General features: G+C 39.7%; 1 protein-coding gene across 8 annotated transcripts in view; it reads left to right on the forward strand.

The window, feature by feature from the left end:
• MBTPS2 (membrane bound transcription factor peptidase, site 2) overlaps nt 1-21,574 on the forward strand; it is a 64,284-nt gene extending 42,710 nt beyond the window's left edge. For 3 of the 8 annotated variants that reach the window (XM_017831484.1, XM_017831480.1, XM_017831483.1), the window contains exons 8-11: nt 1,676-1,770; nt 4,043-4,238; nt 14,310-14,385; nt 15,726-21,574. In XM_017831484.1, coding sequence (XP_017686973.1) covers nt 1,676-1,770; nt 4,043-4,238; nt 14,310-14,385; nt 15,726-15,948 — 590 coding nt within the window. In that variant the 3' untranslated portion in view covers nt 15,949-21,574. Of the gene's footprint in view, nt 1-1,675; nt 1,771-4,042; nt 4,239-4,370; nt 4,436-14,309; nt 14,386-15,725 lie in introns of those variants that run through there. The other 5 variants (XR_001877517.1, XR_001877519.1, XM_017831481.1 and 2 more) reach the window with 4 other exon arrangements.
• Nucleotides 21,575-21,834: the final 260 nt, after the last annotated feature.

The raw sequence follows: 21,834 nt of genomic DNA on the forward strand, positions 1-21,834 counted from the left end.
TTGGCTGAATGTCTCATGACATGCCCTAAAGCTCTGTAGACTTTCTTACATGCAAGCATCCATGGAAACTGAATTCCAAAGGTAAGGGGCTGCTGCTGAGCAAAACCTATATGATGCTATTCAGAGCTTTAAAATTTTCACTGCATTTTTCCATCATACTGGAAATAAACAGGCAACTCGACTACCCTTGTTTGATGCATTGTAGTACTTTTGTGAGACTAAAAAGGAAATTTTTTTTTTTTAGTATGTAAGGAAAATAATCTTAGAGCTGGAACTAAGATAAATATTTAAACTGGAAATTAGTGGAGTATGGGTAAGAACCTGCTTTTAGAAACCTGACAGTTTGGATTATGCCTCTGAAGAGGAGGGCAACTTTGGCACATGCTTTCAGCTGGGCAGGGCTGGTAAGAACCAATTCTCAGGCACTGTAGGTATATGTATGCTGAGGTTCTGCTGTTCTCTGAAATGCAATTTCAGAGTAATGGGTAATAAAACTGCATATTCTGCAGTTGAACCAGTCCTATTTAGATTGAAATACTAGAGGCTTAATACTGGAGGCTTGGTATTGCTTCCAAGCTTGGTTGCTTTATTGTGTTAGCAGCCCTTTGTCCCCACTGCTGCCTTCTAATCAGACTAGTCTGTCTGCATTTTTGGAGTCATAAGCCTCCAGCAGTGAGAAATATTCCTCTGAAATTAAATGAACTCTGTTTGGTCTCTAGCAGCTGTCATTTGTCAAAATCTTGACAGTTCACAACTTGACATAAATACAGATTATCAATAAAAATGTATATAGCAAATGGACCCCATCTACTTGATCATAAAACAAATGGAGAGTAAACTATCTGAGTATGAAGCTAGACAGAAAACAATGCTCCAAGGACCTTCCTGAAATTAGAGTGTTTTCAAAATGTAGTTTATAAGGAAACTAATTTCATGGTCATTCACTGTTCAAAAATCTATGTGGTTTCTTAGCCTCAGGGTACTTGAAGAAAGGTTTGTATGGTACAGTGCTTGCACCTGTAAGCCCCAGGCATAAAGCTCCATGTTACTGCTCTCCTAAAGAAGGTACTACAGTTGCTATTATACAGGTTCTTATAGTGACCGTTGTTTAGTGTGTGTGTTTTTAAGCAGTTGTTGCACAGTTAGTTAGGCTGCTTTCATTTAAAGAGCATCTGTGCAAAGATTCCAAACTAGTTAAATCATGGTTTAAAACATGGTTTATTCACTGCTGCAACCCTCAAGGCTTGAAAAGCCTTCAGAATTTGAATCTTGTAAAGGCTTTCACATTTTACAGAGTATGTTTTGGGCCTTGTCATTTCCATAGCCAGCCAGTGACATCAGTACAGTAGTGGCTAAATAACTTCTATGCCAAACCTTGATGCAAGTTGGGGGCAATGAATAAAATGGTTTTTGTAACTCACAATGCTCAAAACCCTGCAGTGGTAGATACCCAGTATCTCCAGGAGATTTATTAAGATGAAAAAATCAGTATGTGACATTCACACACATTGGTGGTGAAACTTATTTTTAGTTGTGACTGAATGTCAGCTATGCTGTGTGAATTACTATAATTCTCAAAGGCTACAGGATGGTTGTTTTGCTTTATTCAGAGGTAAATTTTTTTTCAGGATGTTACTATAATATCAACTATTTGCTCTATCCCTATGTTCTTTAGTCTACAGAAGACTCGATGGCTCAGTTGAATGTTGTAATAACAGCAGCCTCACAGACATTTGCTTTTCATATAGCAATAAGTTGGACAGCCATCTGGTAAGTTGCTTCAACTGCTAATTCTCTTTGGTAAATCTAAAATTATTTAAATTAATTAGTAATATTTACCAACATTTATGCAGCATGCTCATGTGCTTTAAAATATCTACAGTTTGTAATAAAGGTATATATGTATATTATTCTGCCCATTTACAGCTTAAAACCCCACAAAATATTAATTATTATTTTTCCCATGATCAATCAGAGAGTCTCTGGAAGAATCATAAAAAATCTCAAGAGCCCTCATTCCTTCAGGCAAAAAGACACCTAACTGATTTTCAGTATCCTGGATGCAGAACTGGTGAGAAAAAAAACACCTTTTGAGAAGAAGGTGAAATTGGCTTATTTTAGTGCTTCAGTCTTTAAAGGTATTGAGCACTACAGGCAGATCAAAGCACTGGACTACCTGTTCAGTTATTTTGTTTGAAGTCAGTAGTGCTGCTTCCTAAGTTAAACAAAAAACATGCAGGAGAAAGTCCTAGAAGTTGCCCAGTTTCTCAAAATGAGGGCCACTATTTGATTCCTTTTTCACCATGTTCATTTTCTTGTCACATGAAAACATAAAGTTTCTCAGTAGGATTTTGACTTCCTTCAAAAGAGAATACAGCAGCCTTCCGGTGTCTAAAGGGGCTACAAGAGAGCTGGGGAGGGACTTTTTACAAGGGCATGTAGTGATAGGACAAGGGGGAATGGCTTTAAGCTGAAAGAGGGCAGGTTTAGATTAGATATGAGGAATAAGTTGATGCCCCATCCCTGGAGCTGTTCAAGGCCAGGTTGGGTGGAGCTCTGAGCGACTTGGTCTAATGGAAAGTATCCCTGCCCATGGCAGTGCGATTGGATCAAGATGACCTTTATGGTCCGTTCCAACCCAAACCCTTGTATGACTCTATGAAAATACAGAGATGTTTGTTAAAATATGTTTCATATTGACAATGATGGAATATTTCTATTGGTTCTCTTTACAAGAAAAAGAGCACAAGTATCAACTGTGTAAACTTTTTTACACATACCAGTTTGTTATTTTTCTGATCTCTAGTGATAAATACTCAAAGAAATTCAAGTAAGTCTGTTCCAAATCTGCTATGTTTACAGTTTCTGTGATGGTAAGCTTCCCACTCCAGGGTGTTTCTGTGGTATTTAACCACTAAGAATTGAGCACATTCCAGCGGTTCATTTGAAATATGTCAGTAACTGGTAACATCCTGGAGTTCAGCAAGATTTGATAAATCACTATCCCGCTGAGCCTTGGCATTCTTAAGCTCATAGCTGCTACTTATGAACAGAGAAGAAATAAAACCATCCAGAAGCCTGTGACCTTGTGACTTTCAAGTGTCCTTAGACTGGCTGTGAGTTTTTTAACAATTATTTTACATAGTCTTTGCAGTGCTATGCAGACTATTTGAAAGTGTATCCTCTCCCTGTCATTGGAATAGGAAGGGCTTGTATCAAGCTTAATGGCGAGTGTCTGACACTCAGGCATTTCTGGGGAGTGTAATGATCAAGCTAAAAAGTCAGAAATCACTTTTTTTTTTTTTTTTGTCCAAGGTAAACAGTAGATTAAGAACTTTCCTTGCTTGTGTTTTAAGAACAAAAGGAAAAGTGTCACTGAGCTTTTACGAGAGACATGAGGGGGAAAACCAATTTCCTGTTCCCTTCTGCTGTACTGTCTTCGGCCTGTCGGGAGTAAGAAAGATCTTTCAGATCTTCTGATCTTTCAGACTGTAGAGTGGTAGAGTTATAGGTAGGAGTTATAAGGACACAGCACTGCATTAAGTCCCGTGTTCATCTTAGTTGAGAATAGTTTCTTAGCTATCACACACCTGGTAGGTTTGTTGTTTTATTTACTGAACATAAGCTTTTGTTCGGCCAAACGAGGTTTTAGATCAATGAGGACTACAACTTCTAATACAGGTAAGTCACAAGTATGTTGATGCAAGCTTCGTCCATTAGAAATCACTGACTTATGTTTAGATGCCTTCATTTTTTGTTATGCAGGTGTGTACCTTTGCTAAAAATACTTTGCTTTGATTTTGGTGTATGTGCACACCCTTTCTTCCTCACTAAATATGGAGTGAAATGTTGAATATGTATCAGGTAGAGGTTCTTCAGGATTTGACAAAAAAAAAACTAAGAAAAAAATCAGATTTCAGCTCTTCATGGGCTGATATCAGTGAGGCATTTATTTTCTCTAAAAAGGAATATTTAGTTCTTTTCTTCTGATCCCTTGGTAAATACCTTTAACTTTCATAATCATTTCAAATGCCCTTTGCAGTTTGCCTGTCTGCCAGCACGAAAAGTTATTGAAGCCAGCAAAGTTTGTCGAACCAACATGGACTGCCAGAAGGACTTTGTTCCAAGCTTTTGTGTGACTCCTTCTTTGGAGAACCAAACAAGGCTAATCAGGGTAAAGCATCCACCCCATATTGACATGCTATATGTAGGACACCCCATGCATCTTCAGTACACAGGTTGGTATTATTTATTGAAGCAGTTTAGCAAAAACAATCTCCAATATGGTTTCCTTTGCCTGGCTGCTTGAACAAGGTCTTGGAATGCTTGTCAGTTAAATTGTTTAATGCAGAATCCATTTCTTGTTACAGCCAGTGGAGAGACATGGACTACTCAGACCTAAAATGAAATGTGCACAGTGCAATGAGTTATGAAGGTAATAGAAACCATATGTGATATGAGATGGTTGTTTTTTTAGAAAAGTGTGAAAGGGCTATTTCTAGAACAGATCTTACTCAGGTTAGTCATAGGAATCAGATACCTGCATTTTCCTAACACACAAACCTCTCAAGAGGCTATTGTAAAATCTGTAGGCATCTTGCTCTAGCACCTTGCTTGAAATATTAGCATGACTGCTTGAATCACACCTAATATGCAAGTATCAGTGGCAGATTCCCATGACTACAGAACCACAAGTATTATCACAACATAGTCTTTTCCTGATTTATTCTTTTTTCATTTGATTGCCCTAAATTAAATAACATAACAGTTTAGTTCCTTACTTTGAAATTCACTGTGGCTCTTCTTTGGGCAAGCTTATATACTTGAGCCAGGTATATAAGTAAACAGTAATTCTGCTGCTGGAGAGAGTATGGAAAGAATGAACAAACTTATGAAGGTCGTACTTAGTAGCGTGAGTGACATGGTGAAATTTAGCTTCAGATGGGTTTTAAAAGGTTTTAAGTGTTAAACTACTGTCCCTTCCTGTGAGGAACCTACCTGTTCCTCATAGTCAGCTGTACCTCTCAGGGTGATTTTACTTCAGACATTTGAAAGTATCTCCTTAGCAAGGCATTGTACTTTTCTGAATAAACACTGGAATTAGGTACACAAGAGCTTTATAAACAGTGATGAAATCTGGTAGTGTAAAGCCATTAACATTCTTGCATAACATATTTTAATTAATCTATCAGTCTTTATCTTTCTGTGCTGGTAATTTGATACTCTGTGAGGAGGTATTTATTTTAACTTTTTTTACAATATACCATCATTTAAGCCCCAAAGATGTTTTTTTTGTTTATTTCTGGCCTCTTGCCATTTAAGAGGAAAACATTGTTCACATGTGTGATATCAGCACACAGTTCTATATTTGTTGACATCTATTCCAAGTGGAGCAACGTATTTTAAGAAAGTTCTATAACTATATAGAATTAATTTTCTTGGTCTCTAACAATACAAATTATCAGTATTGTAGAACAATTGATGTTATTCTCTTTTCCAATATGTTGGAGCAATGGAGTTTTGGTCAGTGTTTCCTGCTGAACAGCAATTCTGCAAAAGAATTGAACCTGTCAGTTGGCCAGAAGTCAGAAAAGAATGTTATTGGATCTAAAGAGGTAGTTCTACTTTAAGAAGTTACTGTGTGAAAATACCGTTTGCATACACATGTAGGAATATAATTCTAAAGTGATTTATTGTCCCTGGGAATTGTACATTGAATGTATTAATTTGAAAGCTAAAAGCTTGACTTTATTACAAACTTTGCTGAAAATGCAACCTATGCTTTGTGTTCCCCTTGGAAAAACATCTGAGCTAAAATTCTAAAATCCTGGCTTGGGCAGCAGATAATCTACTGTACCATCACAGAGTTTCATGCATCCCAATGAAACAGCTTCTAAATATTTCAAACTTAATTTTGCACTGTACAATACTGGCTGGGGCCAACAGGTCTGGTGCAGGTTTTGTTTTTTTTTTATCAAATGTGACTAACCATTGGTGTGGTTAGTGGTAACCATTTCTTTATTGTTAAGAAAGGAAAATAACTTCCTCCTCTACTGCGTGAGTTTTGAAATTGGAATGTGTTTTAGAGAAATGCCTTATTCTTTAGTGTGATCTTTCTGCCTGCAGGAAACATTACTTTTTAGAGTGGTGCTACATTTAACATGCAACATGATATGAGAGTTGCACTAGGGTGTATTATGTCTTTACTTTCTCTAGAAATGCCAGTAATGTTTGAATAACCTTCTAAGGTTATGCATTTATTATTTTTTACTTAGGCTTGTAATGTTGTCATGATAGTCCTGATTTATGGTGAAGCAGTAGTTATTTCATATTTCCATTTGAAGGTAACTTCAAGATAATGTATTTTTAAAAATGTATATCCATAATAGCTACTTAGAAGAAATAGACTCTACAGCTTATTTTTATTAAATATTTGTTTCCTCAAATTAAAATATCCTAGCAAAAATATTTCTTGTTGGTTTGGACGCTATATGTAGCACTTATTTCCAGTATTTAAAAAAAATCTCTGGAAGGAATCATAATCCTAAATGAAACTAAAGCGCTGGAGATTTGACCAAAACTAAAACAGAAGGAATGATTAGGAATGCATGTTGTTTGGGACAGACACACTGATTAATCATTTTAATTAGCATTCCTTCTGTAAAAAGTATCGAATGTAGTCCAATATAATTCATACTGTCAGTTTAATACACGTGGTATTACTCAAGACTTTTAAACTTTTCTTATTGCAGGCGGTTATACTCTAGAGGCTCTCCCTGTGTTGGACAGATGATATGTAAGACTGAAAGGGAGGGCCCTGTCAGTACTGCCATGTAACTTTGCACTATTTCTTCTTTATTATGTGTGAAGGTTTTTATTCCCTCATGTGATTTCTGATACTGCAAAATTTTTCTTCTTTCTCTGGCCCTTGTTGGTTGGAAAGAATCTGGTGACTAAGGTTCGTATTTGGAATTCACACTACTTGAGGAGACATCATGTCCCTGAATGTTACTGTTGCCCATCAGGGATCAAAAACTGTGAGATTTCCTTCAAGAAAAGAAGATGGAACTTACCTAGGAGATAACTTCCTGATAATTTCCCTGAACTGGACTCCTACTTCTGTTGTATTTGAGTCTTCTTTAAAAAAAAGAAAAAAAAAGCCACCTCCTGGCTTTGGGCATGTTTATGAGCAACAACAGCCGTAATCCATGATGAAGGTCTTTGTGGTCCAGCCTGTTTTCTCAGTATTTCCATGCTTGTTCGCCCTTATCACTGAGGATGGTCCTTCTTTGCTTTTAACCCATACTTAAAGAATTACATGTATAGTTCTTCTGGAGACCACACAGAAATATCTCATGCCATGCTGTCTGTCTCCTCTGTAGCATACGTGCTCTTTCCCCCATGAAGAAGTTTTGAAAAGCTCTTTGGTCAACCTAGTCTCCCAGTCACTTCTAATTAAAATTGTATTTGTTGTGCATTCTTCTTGATATTTGCCAACACCATCTAGCATTAGCCAACAAAAGAAATGTTATTTCCAGGTCAAAGAATTGTTTAATTAGAGTGGGAAAACAATGAGTGTTTTCTCTCACCCAGGATCATTGCTGTTCACCTCTTCCCAGCAGTGTCTTTTTCAAGACAAGCCTTTTGTTATTCCTAGGAGGACAAATTTGCCTACTGCCATTAGGTTTAATCCATTACAACCACTAAATTCATTGCCTCATATTACAGTGACTAGAGCTCAGTCCACCAACTTCCTGAAGAGTTTCTTTGTGTTTGGAGTTTGCTTCGGTAGCAAGGTTTGGAGTTTAGATCCATGTCTAGTGGCTGTTGGTGACAACAATTTGTTGTAACAAGAGAAGAAGATTAGTGACCCATTCTCAGTGTAGGCACAGCTTCAGATTCAGGGTGGTGACTTAGTGGCCATTAGTCAAGCAGCAGTTAGGTTTTTGAAATTACAGTATATTGGAGTGTGTGTCTTTTGAAGCCTTTGAATACACTGGATGCCTCAGCCATTTTGCTGTTTTGGCTCATGAACAAGAGGTCAGATCCGATGTTCTGAAACCAGCCTTCAGCATGACGAGTTTGGATATCACTTGACCGGGATGTACATACAGGCTGGGTAATGAGAGGCTGGAGAGCAGCCCCGCAGAAAGAGATCTGAGTGTCTTGGCCGACGGCAAGTTGAATATGAGTCAGCAGTGCCCTGGCAGCCAGGAGGGCCAACCGTGTCCTGGGGGACATCAGGCAAAGCATCACCAGCTGGTCAAGGGAGAGGATTATCCTGCTCTGCTCTGCACTGAGGTGACCTCACTTTGAACATTGTGTGCAGGTTTGGGCACCACAATATAGAAAAGATAAGAAGCTATTAGAGGGTGCCCAGAGGAGGGCAACAAAGATGGTGAAGGGCCTGGAGGGGAAACCATTTGAGGAGTGGCTGAGGTCACTTGTCTTGTTCAGCCTGGAGGAGACCTCATCATGGTCTACAACTTCCTCATGAGTGGAACAGGAGGGCCAGGCACTGATCTATTCTCTGTGGTGACCAGTGACAGAACTTGAGGGAATGGACTAAAGTTGTGTCAGGAGAGGTTTAGGTTGGATATCAGGTAAAGGTTCTTCCCCCAGAGGGTGGTTGGGCACTGGAACAGGCTCCTCAGGGCACAGTACCAAGCCTGACAAAGTTCAAGAAGCATTTGGATGATACTCTCAGGCACATGGTGTGATTCTTGAGTGGTCCTGTGCAGGACCAGGAGTTGGACTTGATGATCCTTGTGAGTCCCTTCCAACTCGGGATATTCTGATACTACCGAGACACTTGTGTGATGATTCTGTTCCTTTTATTCAGACAAAAAGAGACGATCCCTGAAGCTGTAGGTCATGTTTCTGTCAGCCCAACCCCTTCCCTGATGAGCCCACCCTCAGCTCTGTCCGGAGGGCTGGGCCAGCAGGCTTGGAGGTGGACGAGGCTGTTCCTGTTGTGGATGGGGCTGGGTAGTTTCTGCTGCTGCTGCAGTGCAGCTGAGGAAGGGCTGGGGAACAAGGACAGCTCAGGGATCAGATGTGCCAGTTTCTTAGGGCTGCTACAGTGGTGGGTCAGGTTCAGATAAACTGTTCAGGCTTTCTGGGCGGGAGATCAGACCAACACGTTCCTGCCGATCTCCAGAGAGACGCCTGTGGAGAGAGGAGGTGGCTAGGTTGCAGGTGGGACACAGGGACTCTCCTCCACAGCAGGGCCCAGAGCTGACAAAGCTCACCACCATGGGTGGAGCTGTCAAGGTGAATACCTGCACCTCAAGACACCACTAAATAGGGGGATTCCTCCAGACAGGTTCACTGGTCAGCAGGAAGTGCCAGTGCATGTCTTGCTTTTTAGAGCAGTATTATCTCTCACTCTTTCTCATCCTGACCTTGCTTTGCCTCTGCCTGTTGGTCATGGAGGCTACTCTTGTCCAGGCAGGCTCAGTTTGAACAAACACTGGCTCCAGTGCAAGCAGGCTCCCCAGGAGAAGACCCAGGAATTAAAAGGCAAGTTAAAGCCTCTGACAACAGCAGAAAACTCAGCAGAGTTTTATGGCTAGCCACTAACTCACTGCTGCACAGCAGCCTGACTAAAAATGCTTCATGGCTGTGAGCAGCCTTTGAAGGAGGCAGCGGATGTGGGGGGATTGATGACTCACCGTTTTCTATCACACCACCAGCAGATTGCAGCAGTACACAACAGTATCCCAACTGGCACAGCAACCAGGACTATCACTATGCCTATCATACAGCCTGCTCCACGACAGAAAATACTTTCAATGTGCTGCTCGGCTTTGGGAACATGTGTGGTCGTTGCTACAGTCACTTCTGCAGGAGAAATTCAAATGTTAGCACATCCTCTGCACCACTTGTAAGCTTGCAGTATGTTTGATACCACCAGGACATTCTCTGTTTCCCCCCAGTGCTGCTGCCTGGAGGCACACTCCCATCCTTTGGGACAGGTTGTCCCTCTGAATGAAACTCAGATGGTCAGGAGGAGAGCACGGGGGGGAGCATCACTGCTTGACCAGTCACTCTTTCGAGGGACATGGACAAAAACCATCCCTGCAGCAGGCAGTGCCACCTGCAACTCTCCCTCCCTGAGCTGACTCCCATACCACAAGGGGATGGAGTCAGGCCCTCTCAGGAGACACTTGAGCCGTGCTCCCCCCCATCTGCCTTTTCTCCAGCTTGGGCACCCCTTGCAGCCACTCCCAGGTTTCAGGCTGTGCCTCTCACTTAGGGACCTCAGCAGGACTGCTCAGTACCTGAGTGCTCTGAGCCTGTTTTAGGAGATTTTTTGGCATTTCCATTGTGTTCTTCTCCAGACTTGGACAGCGCTGCCAAAAAGCAGAGACAGTTAAAGCCTCAGCATGGCTCAGGATGCAGGAGGATGGGAAGGTTCCCTCTAGGTTCCCTGCCCAGTGTGGGAGCCAGAATATTGCTCTGGACCTCAGTTCACGAGAGGGATCCTTCTCTGGGCTGCCGTTGTGCCTTGGGCCTCTCATTACTCAGGGCAAGGTCTGGGATGAAGCTACAGTGGGAGCCACATTTGTGCAAGAGTCCCATTTTTCATCATTTGTGGAATGTGATCCAGATGTCTTGAAACCAACACACTTTTTAGCTTGGCTGCTGATGTGATGTGCGAGAACAGGCACTGGGGGAAGTGCCTGCTGCACAGCCATCCTGATGGCTGACACCGGCTGACCACAGGACAGCAAGTACCTGGCCATGCCAGTGGCTGGCATTGGCCATGGAAGGAGCAACTTGCATTTCACGTGGAAGGAAGATTAAAAGGTAAATGCTGCTTCCTCCAACTAACTTACCTGTGGGCTCACGCTTTTGCTTAAGGACTCGAACTGGCAAAGATTTCAGCAAGCCACCAACCTCGGCATCTTAAGGAAAATTGCTCATTAATAAACTCTTGACACATTGCTGATCATTATTCTTTCAAAGAAAGGGACATTGAGAATCTACCTGCAGGCTCTAAGGGCTCCAAACCATCTTTCTGCCAAGCTTCCAGAGACTCTTTTAGAGAATCAGCTAGAAGCAAGCACAAAGAAATGTTTCCATTGCATATGAGGGTCTTCTGCCTTTGTGAACAGAAGCACTGGAAGGGGGTCAGGTAAAAATGTGAGAGCCAGATGTCAGTGGATTGCCAGAGCTGCAGAGGAGGACCTGGGGACCTCTGAGCTGGCAGCGCAATACTCCTTTAAGGCGATGTGCAACACCCTGAGGAGCAGATGGACCCTTGAGACTCTCTTACCAGGAGAGTGCTCACACAGAGAAAACCCTCAGTAAAGCACTGGAAGAAAAACCCAACATCCACGTTCCTTGGTAAGAAGACCTCACTGGCCCATGAAAGGCTGCACTGGTGCTGCCAGCTGACCTGCTTCCTGCAGTTGCCCTGTAGCAGCCTGAGCAGCCCTGGCATGCAGAGTAGTCAGGAGGATGAGGAGGAGGAGGTGGTGGACAAGGACCATGGTCCCCCTCACACCCGCTGCTACTGCTGTTGCTGTCGCTGCTGCTGCTGTCAAGAAAGGGGCTGAGCAGTCGGTTCTTTGGCCCAGTGCAGCACTGTGGGGCTCTGTGACCTCATGGCCCTAGAATGACCGCAGAGCTGGGGCAGGGCTGTGTGGGGAGCTGCCCTCCCGGGTAGGGGAACACATCCCATAGGGCAGCTCTGTCCAAGGGCTGGGATGCAGGCCCCCCACAGCAGGATTAATTATACCTTCAACAGGTTTGCAGACAATGTCAAGCTGAGTGGTGCAGTTGACACACCCAAAAGACAGGAAGCCATCCAGAGGGACCTGGACAAGTTCAAGAAGGAGAACCCATGGGAACCTCATGAGGTTCAATAAGACCCACTATAAGGTCCTACACCTGCTTCAGGGCAACCTCCAGTATCAAGCTGCAGAAGGTTATAGTGTCTTCCTGGTTAACAAGTGTAACTTTTAAAATAAGGCTAAATAAGTATTTTAATAAAATCTTGCATTTAGTTGAGTAAATTTGTGTGTAGACTAGATGTCAAGGAAAAAGATTTTTTTTTCCTTTTTTTTTTTGTTGTTCAGCTGGTTTTTTTTACTGTAGTGGCTGATAGTAAATACTGCCAGACAAATACACAGAATGTTTCAAAGAACTTCTTAGCGGTATCTCTGATAATCAGTGGCTTGTCATACAGGTTTTCTTCTAGAAATGATTAGATACAAGGAAGAAATTCTTCACTAAGTATGGTGAGGCACTGGAACGTAGGTTGCCCATTGAAGTGGTGGATGCCCCATCCTTGATAATATTCAAGGCCAGGTTGGATGGGGCTTTCAGCAGCCTGGTCTAGTGAAGGTGTTTCTGCCTATGCCAGGGAGGTTGGAACTAGGTGATCTTTTAAGCTCCCTTCCAACCCAAACCATTCTATGATACTGTGATTAACTTGGATGCCTCTGACTTTCTGAGCTGGGTGGTGTCCTGGATTTCTGTCTGTTTTGTTCTTTCCTCAGTAGTCCAACAGATTTATTTTCTCTAAATCAGAGATTGGTCTTAAGCTGGAAGAGGCAACATGACTTTCAAGCACAGCAGCAGTTTTGGTAATGGAAAGTTCTCTGCTTGTTGCCACACCAAACCATTCTTTTTTTGGGACTCCTTGTTATATGTATCTCTCCATCCCCATAGTATGCTTGCTGGCTGGACTTACAAGGGCATCTGTTAAAAGAAGAAAATGTCTTTATGTGACTGAATGGACCAGTTCTCTGCCTTATGTGCCTTTGGAACTACTTTCCCTCACCTTTGTTTCTGTGTCCTTGAATTCTTTATTGAACTTGAAGAAATCTGATGTACTCTTAACTAAGATATACTTAGCAGCATTTCTGAATTTGAATAACATTTTTGGTATGTTATGTTCCCAGTTTTCTCTTAGCCTATGCTTTTAAAATTTCTGTAAGGGTGAGTTAAATTTTTTCTTTCCCAAGGGATGTTTGTATTGTGTGGGATTTGAACTCTTGCTTTTGCATATCTCTGTGGAGGTGGTATTTCTTATGGCTATAACTTTTTCCCAAGTAGGTAGGGAAAATTCACATCCAAAGTTGTTCCTTAGGGACAGAAGGACTATTGTTGGTACTGTTCAAGTTTATTCTCAAGGTGATTTTCTATCTCTGCCTTAATTTACCTTAAACCCTTCCTTCTGGGGATAAGACTCCATTCTACTTTCCTTGTATAGGAAAGGTGTCTTACTTCCAGCTGTCATAGAACTAAGGTTTCCAAATGGTCCCTGATGCTGACAGACTCAGACTGTTTTGTTTACTTTGAAAGACTGTAACAAGACTTTTTATGAGAGAACCTGAATGGAGCATCCCTGTACTAACAAGGTGTACTCTGGCAGGTCTCAAGTTACCTCACTTTTCTTTGAAGAACCTCTCAAGAAACATTTGACATGCAGTAAACTGAAGGTTCATGTACACCTTCAAAGAACAGTGTGTACACTAACAAAGTATTTCAAGATCATGTTGTGTTTGACATTGCAATTTTCCCGTCACTGTTTATAGGAAGGATGCCGAGTTCCATGTCTCGGATGTTTAAGTTGCATCAAGTTATATCTTGGAGTCACTTATCATCTGAGCACAAAAGATAAGCTACTTATGTACTGGCTAACTGGTGTTGTGCAATTACAGCTGTGCTTCACCTCGTAGCCTTGGCTTTCTCAGAGGGACTCCAGAATTCTGCTCCCCATCTGCCCCGCTCCTGTATACCATGAGCTCAGCCTCAGGTCAGGGGGAGCTTCTGCAGGTACTGCAAGAGAAGAATTTTCTGGCCTTCAGAGAAAATACACATGTGCACCCGCAGTATACATGTGTACTGCATATGTTGAAAAAGTCTGGTAGCTATAATATCTTTCTTTGAAAAGAACTGAAATTACACAAAGGAGTCTTTATGACTACAGATGTACAGTTGCCTCTGAAAATATGTATTTTAGATCTAGTTTTATTGAAATGCTAATTGTATTTTGTGGAGTGACTTTACTATGATAGTGACTTTACTATGATAGTGACTTTACTATGATAGTGACTTTACTATGATAGTGACTTTACTATGACTTTACTATGATATGTTTAAGAAAGATTTAATGGCTACACTCCTGTGAAAACAAAAAAAAAACAACCAAACCCATATTTAGACTGGTTATTCCTCTTTGAAGAAGGTCATTTCACATCTGATGTGTCTGCAAAATTATAAGCTAAAATTCGTAATGTTATAACCCTGGAATTACTTTTCATGCTTTGTGTGTCTTTATATTTTCATTTCAGTAAGTCTCAGCAGTTTTGTACCACGACAAAACTTTCTAAGCATCGATCTGCCTGTGGTGATAGAGACGTTTTGCAAGTATCCTTTAAAGTATGTTTGTTCTTTTAAGGCAAGAAGGGAATTGTTCAGAATTTAGTGACCTAGCAAAATTTCAGTTGGATATCGTTTTAGACAGGATGCTCTGAAATATTTCTGTGGAGTTTTGACATCTTTATCCCATCTCTCCATTGATTATTGTCCATGTGCCAAGCTCAAAATGAAATCTCTCACTTTGCTGTGCTTAACAATATATTTCTCGTCAGTGCTTTTTTTAACTCTTGAGGGTGAGCCTTAACAAATGTGACCAGAAGGTAAAAGTAAGTCTGAATTTACGGCAGGACAAATAAGATGTTCTTGCTAGCTTTGGTATGTCAGAGTTTTACCATTTTTGTGTCATTAGACCGAACTAAATAACAGGGTATGGTTGTTCTTTTTAATTTTTTCTTCAACAGAAAAGCAAAGCATATTCAAAAAGCAGGATAGTTCAGTTCATAACATTCTTGTTAATGAACGTGAGGATACATATACACATGTACAAAGCTTAATAGGTTTGAATATAGCTAATCTAAGAACTCTTACCTTAGAAACTGAAATGTTTATACATGACTATAGAATAATTAAACTGTATAGTTCAGTGTCGTCCATAGAACTAGAGTAAAGATAAACATAATCTCCCCTTTTCTGGGAACATACAAGGTTCACGCTGCCCCAGATGCTTTCTGAATCATATGTCTTCTTTCCTGGCCATTTAAGATGGAGGTAGGTATTGCAGTTAGGAAGCCTTTACCAACAGTAAAAATTGTCTACCCGTGCCTCATTCTCACGTGCACACACACGTACAGAAATCCACTCAACTTTTCTGGCTAACAGGTAAGTAGGAGAGATAGGCCAGATTTCCAATTATATTCTAGTCATTTACTAGGGAGTGTTTTGGAAAATATTCCTAATCATGATTTCATACTTGGGTCATAGGTCTAGAATACCTTCTTACTTCAGACATGGTGTCAGAGCTGTAACCTTCCTCCAAAAACCACATAAAGCAAGGGAGGAAGATGGGCAGCATCAAGTGTGGTTTCACTGTCTCCTGCTTTTATTCAAGCTGTGAAGAGTGCAGGTTGTCTAAATATACCAACCTAGCGCTTAAAAAAAATAAAGATCTACAGAGGCAATTCTCTGAGCAGGTATGTTATGGTGTAAAGCTCGTATTTTACTCGTATAATTTCTGTGAAACGGAATGGCAGCTAAAAAAAATAACCCTCATATGGTTCTCTCTGCATACTAGAAATAATATGGTTATATATGCTTTATATATATATATATTTATATTTTTTTTACATTTGCTTGTATATTATTCATGAACCTTAACTAAAGTCAACCAGATACCTAATTTCACTATCAGGAGCACTGGCAGTTATCAATGCTGTACCCTGCTTCGCTTTGGATGGTCAGTGGATATTAAATTCGTTCTTGGAAGCCACACTGAGTTCCCTCATTGTAGAAAAACAAAACAGAGAACTTGTTGGTTTTTTAATTTTGCTTGCTGGTAGTGCACTTTTGGCTGCCAATGTTGCACTGGGACTTTGGATGGTGACAGCACGATAGAACATTGGATACACTTCCATCAGTTCTCAAAGTACACAGAAATAATGAATCCATTGCCTTTTAAAACTTGTCCTGTACTGAGACTGAAATAATTCCCTTAAAATGATACTGAAAGAACACTCACTGGTGGCTGCTGTTTTAATTTAAAACTGTACAACATCGTGCCTGTGGTCATGAGAAATCTAATAGAACTAAGAACCTTTTTATTTACTCTTTAAAAACTGTAATAATTTTGGAGAAATTGTAAAGTTTCACAGGAAAAAGTTAGACTTCATTAATTTAGGTCTCAAAATAAGGGAATTATTTGGCCTCAAACATTTGTAAAGTGGGAGAAAAAAAAATTCCAGCTTTATAATTTGAATAATTGTCAGAAAATCTGTGTGGGCTCTGATCATTTGTCAGTCAGCGTAGTCTTGAGTGTCTTGTTTTGTTTTTTTTTAATCTGATATTCTACCAGACTGGATTCTAAGAAGCCCTAAAGTCTGATCTCAAAATGGTGAAAAGCTAAGCAAATGCTTACCATGTGTTAATGGGGAGACAGTGGCAATATGGGTTAGTGGCTTTCCTTTTCAGCTGGCCAAAATGACTGGAGGAATGTTGTCCTCAGGATGTAGATGAGAAGTTCCAGTGTCTGCTAAAAATGAAGCATGTGGGAGGATAACAAAGCCCACACATCTGTTTCTTAACACATTCAGTTGTATATTATCATACACAGCTGAAGTTTTTTTAAAGGCAATATTTGTCAGCAATAGCTACAAGATAACAGAGATTTAGTTTCTGAGTGCTGAAGTATACTGTGCACAATTTTTCCTAAGTGATATGTAATGTTTGTGTTGTTTTACTCAGAAAAGAATCCTGTATTCTACCTGTTTACAGTTAAAAGTGAAACCTGTTGTTTTTATGATGTCTGTCTTCTGATGCTATGCATGTAAGATGTACAGTAACTCACTGATGGCTTTCTCTATTTCAAAGGGTTGTTTTCCTTTGGTAGGATTCATTCTGTTCAAAAATAGTTAACAAAGATATTTAGTTGGATCAGAATTATTTAGAGGAAGAATATGATTGTGAATTGAACAATTTAAACATTTTGCTTTGCTTTCTGAAATTAATACATGAAATGAAATGAATACATGAAATATCCTTGTTCTTAAATGAACAGTGGGAGAACAGTTAGTGTTTTGCTGATTGAAGTATGTCTGACATACTTTGAAGCTCTTTAAGTCTGTAATATTTTGTACCCAGTAGGATTATATATTGACTTTCATGTCCTCTTATGATATATTGCCTAGTCTATAAATCAGGTTCAGTCAGAGGCTTGTCTCAATATAGGCTGATATTTAAACAAAAACGCTCCAGTTTGGGAGCCTAAATATTTGAAATATGAAGGTTTTGAAAAATATGCTGCAACTTCTGCCTCGTACAGTGCTCCCCGTAGGAGCTGCTGCAGCCCAGACTTCCTTTACAGAAATGGCCCTTCCATCATGAACTGAAGTGGAACACAAGCTCATGGATACTGGCCTGCAGGGAGTACTGAAACGTTCATGACCAGGTCAAATACATTTTTTTGGCACTAGAGGTAAAAGCCTGGGTAATTTTAGGAATGGGGCTGAGCCCAGTTCCAGGTGCTACTGCTTGGATTCATCACTGATGTTTGCATTTGCCCACCAATGTGTATTTTTGCACAGTTCCTTTCACACTTAATTAAGATGTACTCCTTTCTTAAGATGATAGAAGCAGTAGTGAGACCCTATGTGTTTATTTGTTGCTGGCTAGTTTACTCACCTCTACAGCACTGTCACAGGCTGAGTGGACCTCATGAAGTTCACCTCTGTGGGGTGGCAGGCCTGTGCTGCCCATTTTCAATCATTTCAGCCCAGGCATATAGGCACAGATCCTGGTAAGAAATCCTCCAGTCAATCCAGTGTGAGTTGGTCCCTTTGGGGGGACTGTTAAAAGTCACACAAAGTGCAAGAAAGGGTAAAACAAACTATGCCCTGAAAGTCTAACTTGTAATCACTCCTGGAAACATCCAGAGGTTTCAGGGGAGCAGTTCTGATGGGCCACTCTGCCATCTCTCTCCATGAACAGGAGAATAGGAGCAGCCTGGTCTTTGCACAAAGCCTGGCTCTGAGGTTCTGTTCTAGAGGCCTGCTCTCTCACCTAAGTGACTGCTTACTGATCTGAGCTCTTCCTTTCAGTGGCTCTGTGTCTTGTCCAAGCTACAGTGCAAAAAATTAATTTGCACTTAGGAGTTTTAATGGAATTTAGTAAGACAGGATATTTACTTTCAAAACGTGAAGTTTGATACTTTATATGTATGACTACAATGGCTTCTGACAATCTTTTAGCGTAGTGCTTCTCGTGCAGATGTAGGCAACAGATTTTAAAAAAAGTTTCTGAATTAACATACACAAATTACATCTGCTATAATGAGGCCAGCAGGTTGTTCCTGGTTATTTAGTGTGCCACCAAAACCATGAAGTCTTATCAAAGGAAATTAAATCCAATTTACTTAGTATAACTGTGACTTTCAGTGATTATGTAAAGTAGAACTTCAGTCTGTGTCTGCCCTCAAGATCAAGAAGAGGGTGGAGAAGACATTGGTCATGGTTTTAGCAAAACAGACACACTGGTATGCTGTAAAGGCCCTAGATATATGGAAGAGAGACTACTGGAAGTGTTTAAAAATAATTCATGAGTCCATTTCTCTACAATCTGGAACTCTACTGAATAAGGGTCGATTTAGGTGCTTTGAATCAAGACTTCAAGCAAACTGGGCATGAATGGTGACCCAGCACATCTTAAATTACCTGTAGACAAAGGTGGTACTTAAGTTGGACCTCTGTCTGGAGAAAAAGTTGTTCAGTGGACCCATTTCATTCTCCTGTAATCCTAACATAGGGATTACATTCTCATAAGCATGTGCCACGCATACAGTTATTGGGAGGATTTTTCCTGGGGTTTTGGTTGTTTATTTAGCACAAAAGGACAAAGTGATTTCTGTGTGTTGGATTTTTACTCTGGAGTATTTGTGATGTTTCTTCTGTGTTTGTAAAAATAGAAAGGAAGCCTTTCCTTAAAATGAAATCTTTCCACTTCTTATTCTAATTAGCCCCTCAGAATCTTCAGTACAAAATCCATCACTGTAATTATATGGCATATTGACTGGACTATAGAACAGAGCACTCCTAAAGATTGGATGGCTGCTACTATTTATGTATATACTATGCATTTTAAATCTGTATCAGATGGAAAAAGTAATGTCTAATATTCAGAAATGTTATAGGTAGCTTTTACATGAAAATTGCCAGAAAAATTCCATAATTATTATCACTGTTCTGCTTTGTTTTTTATGAGATTTTTTTTTTATATCAGCAAAGATTTACATAGCATGTTCTGATAATGCAAAATACAACATGAAAATGGCAAACTTCTTAGCATGGGGGATGTTACGTGCTCTTTGCTAATTAGGAAATTTGAACCAGCTTGCTTCTGTACAAGTTAAATGAAAGAGGCTTCACTAGAAAAAGTATAGACAAACTTGCAGATTAGTTAGCTCAAATTATGAGCCACAGTGGAAAATTTGTTAACTCATCCTTTTTATTTAGAATGAAACAACCAACTATATTGACAGTTACTTTTTCCAGGGATGGTTCTGCATTTGTGGATATATATGTGTATATATACATACATTTTTATAACAGATACATATACAGCTGCAGGATGTATTAGTACTTTTTTAGGGGTAACTTACAGCAGTCCTCCATATTCTGCAATGTAGGCATTTGTTTTTCTTTTTCCTTCTCTCTATTAGTTCTCTCTGTGGCTTTCTCTGGATTTTAAAATAGAAACTATGTTGTTCTCCCATAACTGATCTTAACTTTGTTAACAGATGATAAGTGATGGAGATGTAACAGCTGCATGAGTTTTGTTCAGTTGATGTTTATGTTTCTTAGTTTCTGTGAAGCCTCAGCTACAAGCATGGTAAACACAGATTTTTCAGGGCAACTAAAAGAGGTCAACCTTGGAATCCATCACTCTCTTAATGCTGCTGTTTGTGCTGTTCTGAATGATAACTGGGATAAGCAAGACTGTGTAGAGTATACTGAAGAAATAAAGTTTTCAGGACAGACCTCCCCATAGCAGTCAGGGTGTTTCAGCTTTCTTTGAGTAAGGATATATTTTTGTTCAGTTTAGCACATCAACAATCCCAGTTTTCCCAATAGTTTCATATACATTTTACATGACAGCAAAGACTGACCTGTAGGAAGTATTTTTAAAATAAATTAGTATATTGTCTTCTATATGAAAGATCTGAATTTGTGGCATTTATGACAGATGAAGCAGGGTTATAAAGGTTTATGTAGCCTAGTCTGTATTTAATTGTTTTAAAAAGATGTGAGTTAAACTCCAGATATAGTTATTTGTAAAATATGCATTCTATACATCTGCATTCAGACCAATTTCCACAACTATTCTTGCCTCAGCTTTGTTCTTGTACTCTTGTGAGTAAGGAATCTGGATTTTAACACAGGTAAGATCCAATATTAGTAAGTATTTTATACCCTCTTCATCCTGAATTTCATGTAATGCTTTATATAGATTAGTTATTTAATATGACAGAGTTACCTGGGGTATATTCCCTGTATTAATGCAGCATTTGGGAAGCATTGTACAAGGGACTGCCAGGAAAGGGCAGCTCTGTGACTCCTGTTTCTTGGACTCCACCACCACCATCATGTGAAGAGCAGATGGCAGTGATTAAGGGCAGTGAAGAACTTCAGTTTATGGCAGCTTTATGAAACCTTCCCACTGCTGGCCCAGTGTGAAAGGATGGGAACAAAGAGCAGGATATGACACTGCAATTCTATTCATTCCATTTACATTGTCATGAAATGTGAAAAGAACTTGTAATTAACATTTCAGAGCACGAAGGTACGTTTTCCAGCCCTTCACTGCATCATTCAGTGACTGATGATGAAACTTTTTAACACTGTGTCTTTCCATCGATAAATATGTGCTGAATAAGTAGTATGAGTAGTTGTAGATCATTTTGTAAAACTGACCTGGATCTTTCTCACCTCTAGATGTTCGTCTTGGGATGGTTTCTGCAGCATCATAGCGTAATTGACCTTTGTTGATATTAGTTTGAAAGGTTGGAGGTTATTTCCAAGCCATCACTAGAAAAATCTATTTCCTTCCTTCCCAAGTCATTTGTTAATATTTTAAATTCCTCTTTCCTTACATAACTTTGCTTTTAGATTTCATATACTCAGATGATCTTATCTGAAGCCTGTCAGTGGAATATGTATTGTTTTGAAATTCACTGTGGAGTTTTTTTCCTCTACATAGCCTTATTTTTCACACTGACTCACAGCTGTGGAATGTTAGATTTCTAGACCCTTTGTTCCCACTATGCATTGTTCATGATCATGTTTTTTTTAAAAAAAAGGAAAAAAAAAGAAAGCTTCATTTTTAAAATGTCAGCTAACAAATATATGGAACACTGACTAATGTATTGTGGTTTTGTTTTGCTTTTTTTCTCTATTTAATCAACCAAACAATAAGTATTGTTTTCTATGTATGATAAATGTATCCTGCAAATAAATTCATTGTTTGATTATTAGTGTGCTTAAATCTGTTTTTAAAAATAAGGTAGAGTGACATAATCCCTTATTTGTGGCAATTGCCATATTCTCTCATATATTCTCATTCTCTTCATTTGTAATTCATATTCTCTCTGGGTACTGACAAGGCACCCCAAGGTACACTGTCCTTTTCAGTATCTGATCACCTCCTAAAATAAATAATAACTATCACTTTACTTCCCCTTATTTACCAGCTTATCACAGTAAGAGTTGCAATATTTGACACAGGATGCCACAG

This window comes from Lepidothrix coronata, unplaced genomic scaffold (assembly GCF_001604755.1).
Source record: "Lepidothrix coronata isolate B3197 unplaced genomic scaffold, Lepidothrix_coronata-1.0 Scaffold191, whole genome shotgun sequence".
Taxonomy (NCBI): domain Eukaryota; kingdom Metazoa; phylum Chordata; class Aves; order Passeriformes; family Pipridae; genus Lepidothrix; species Lepidothrix coronata.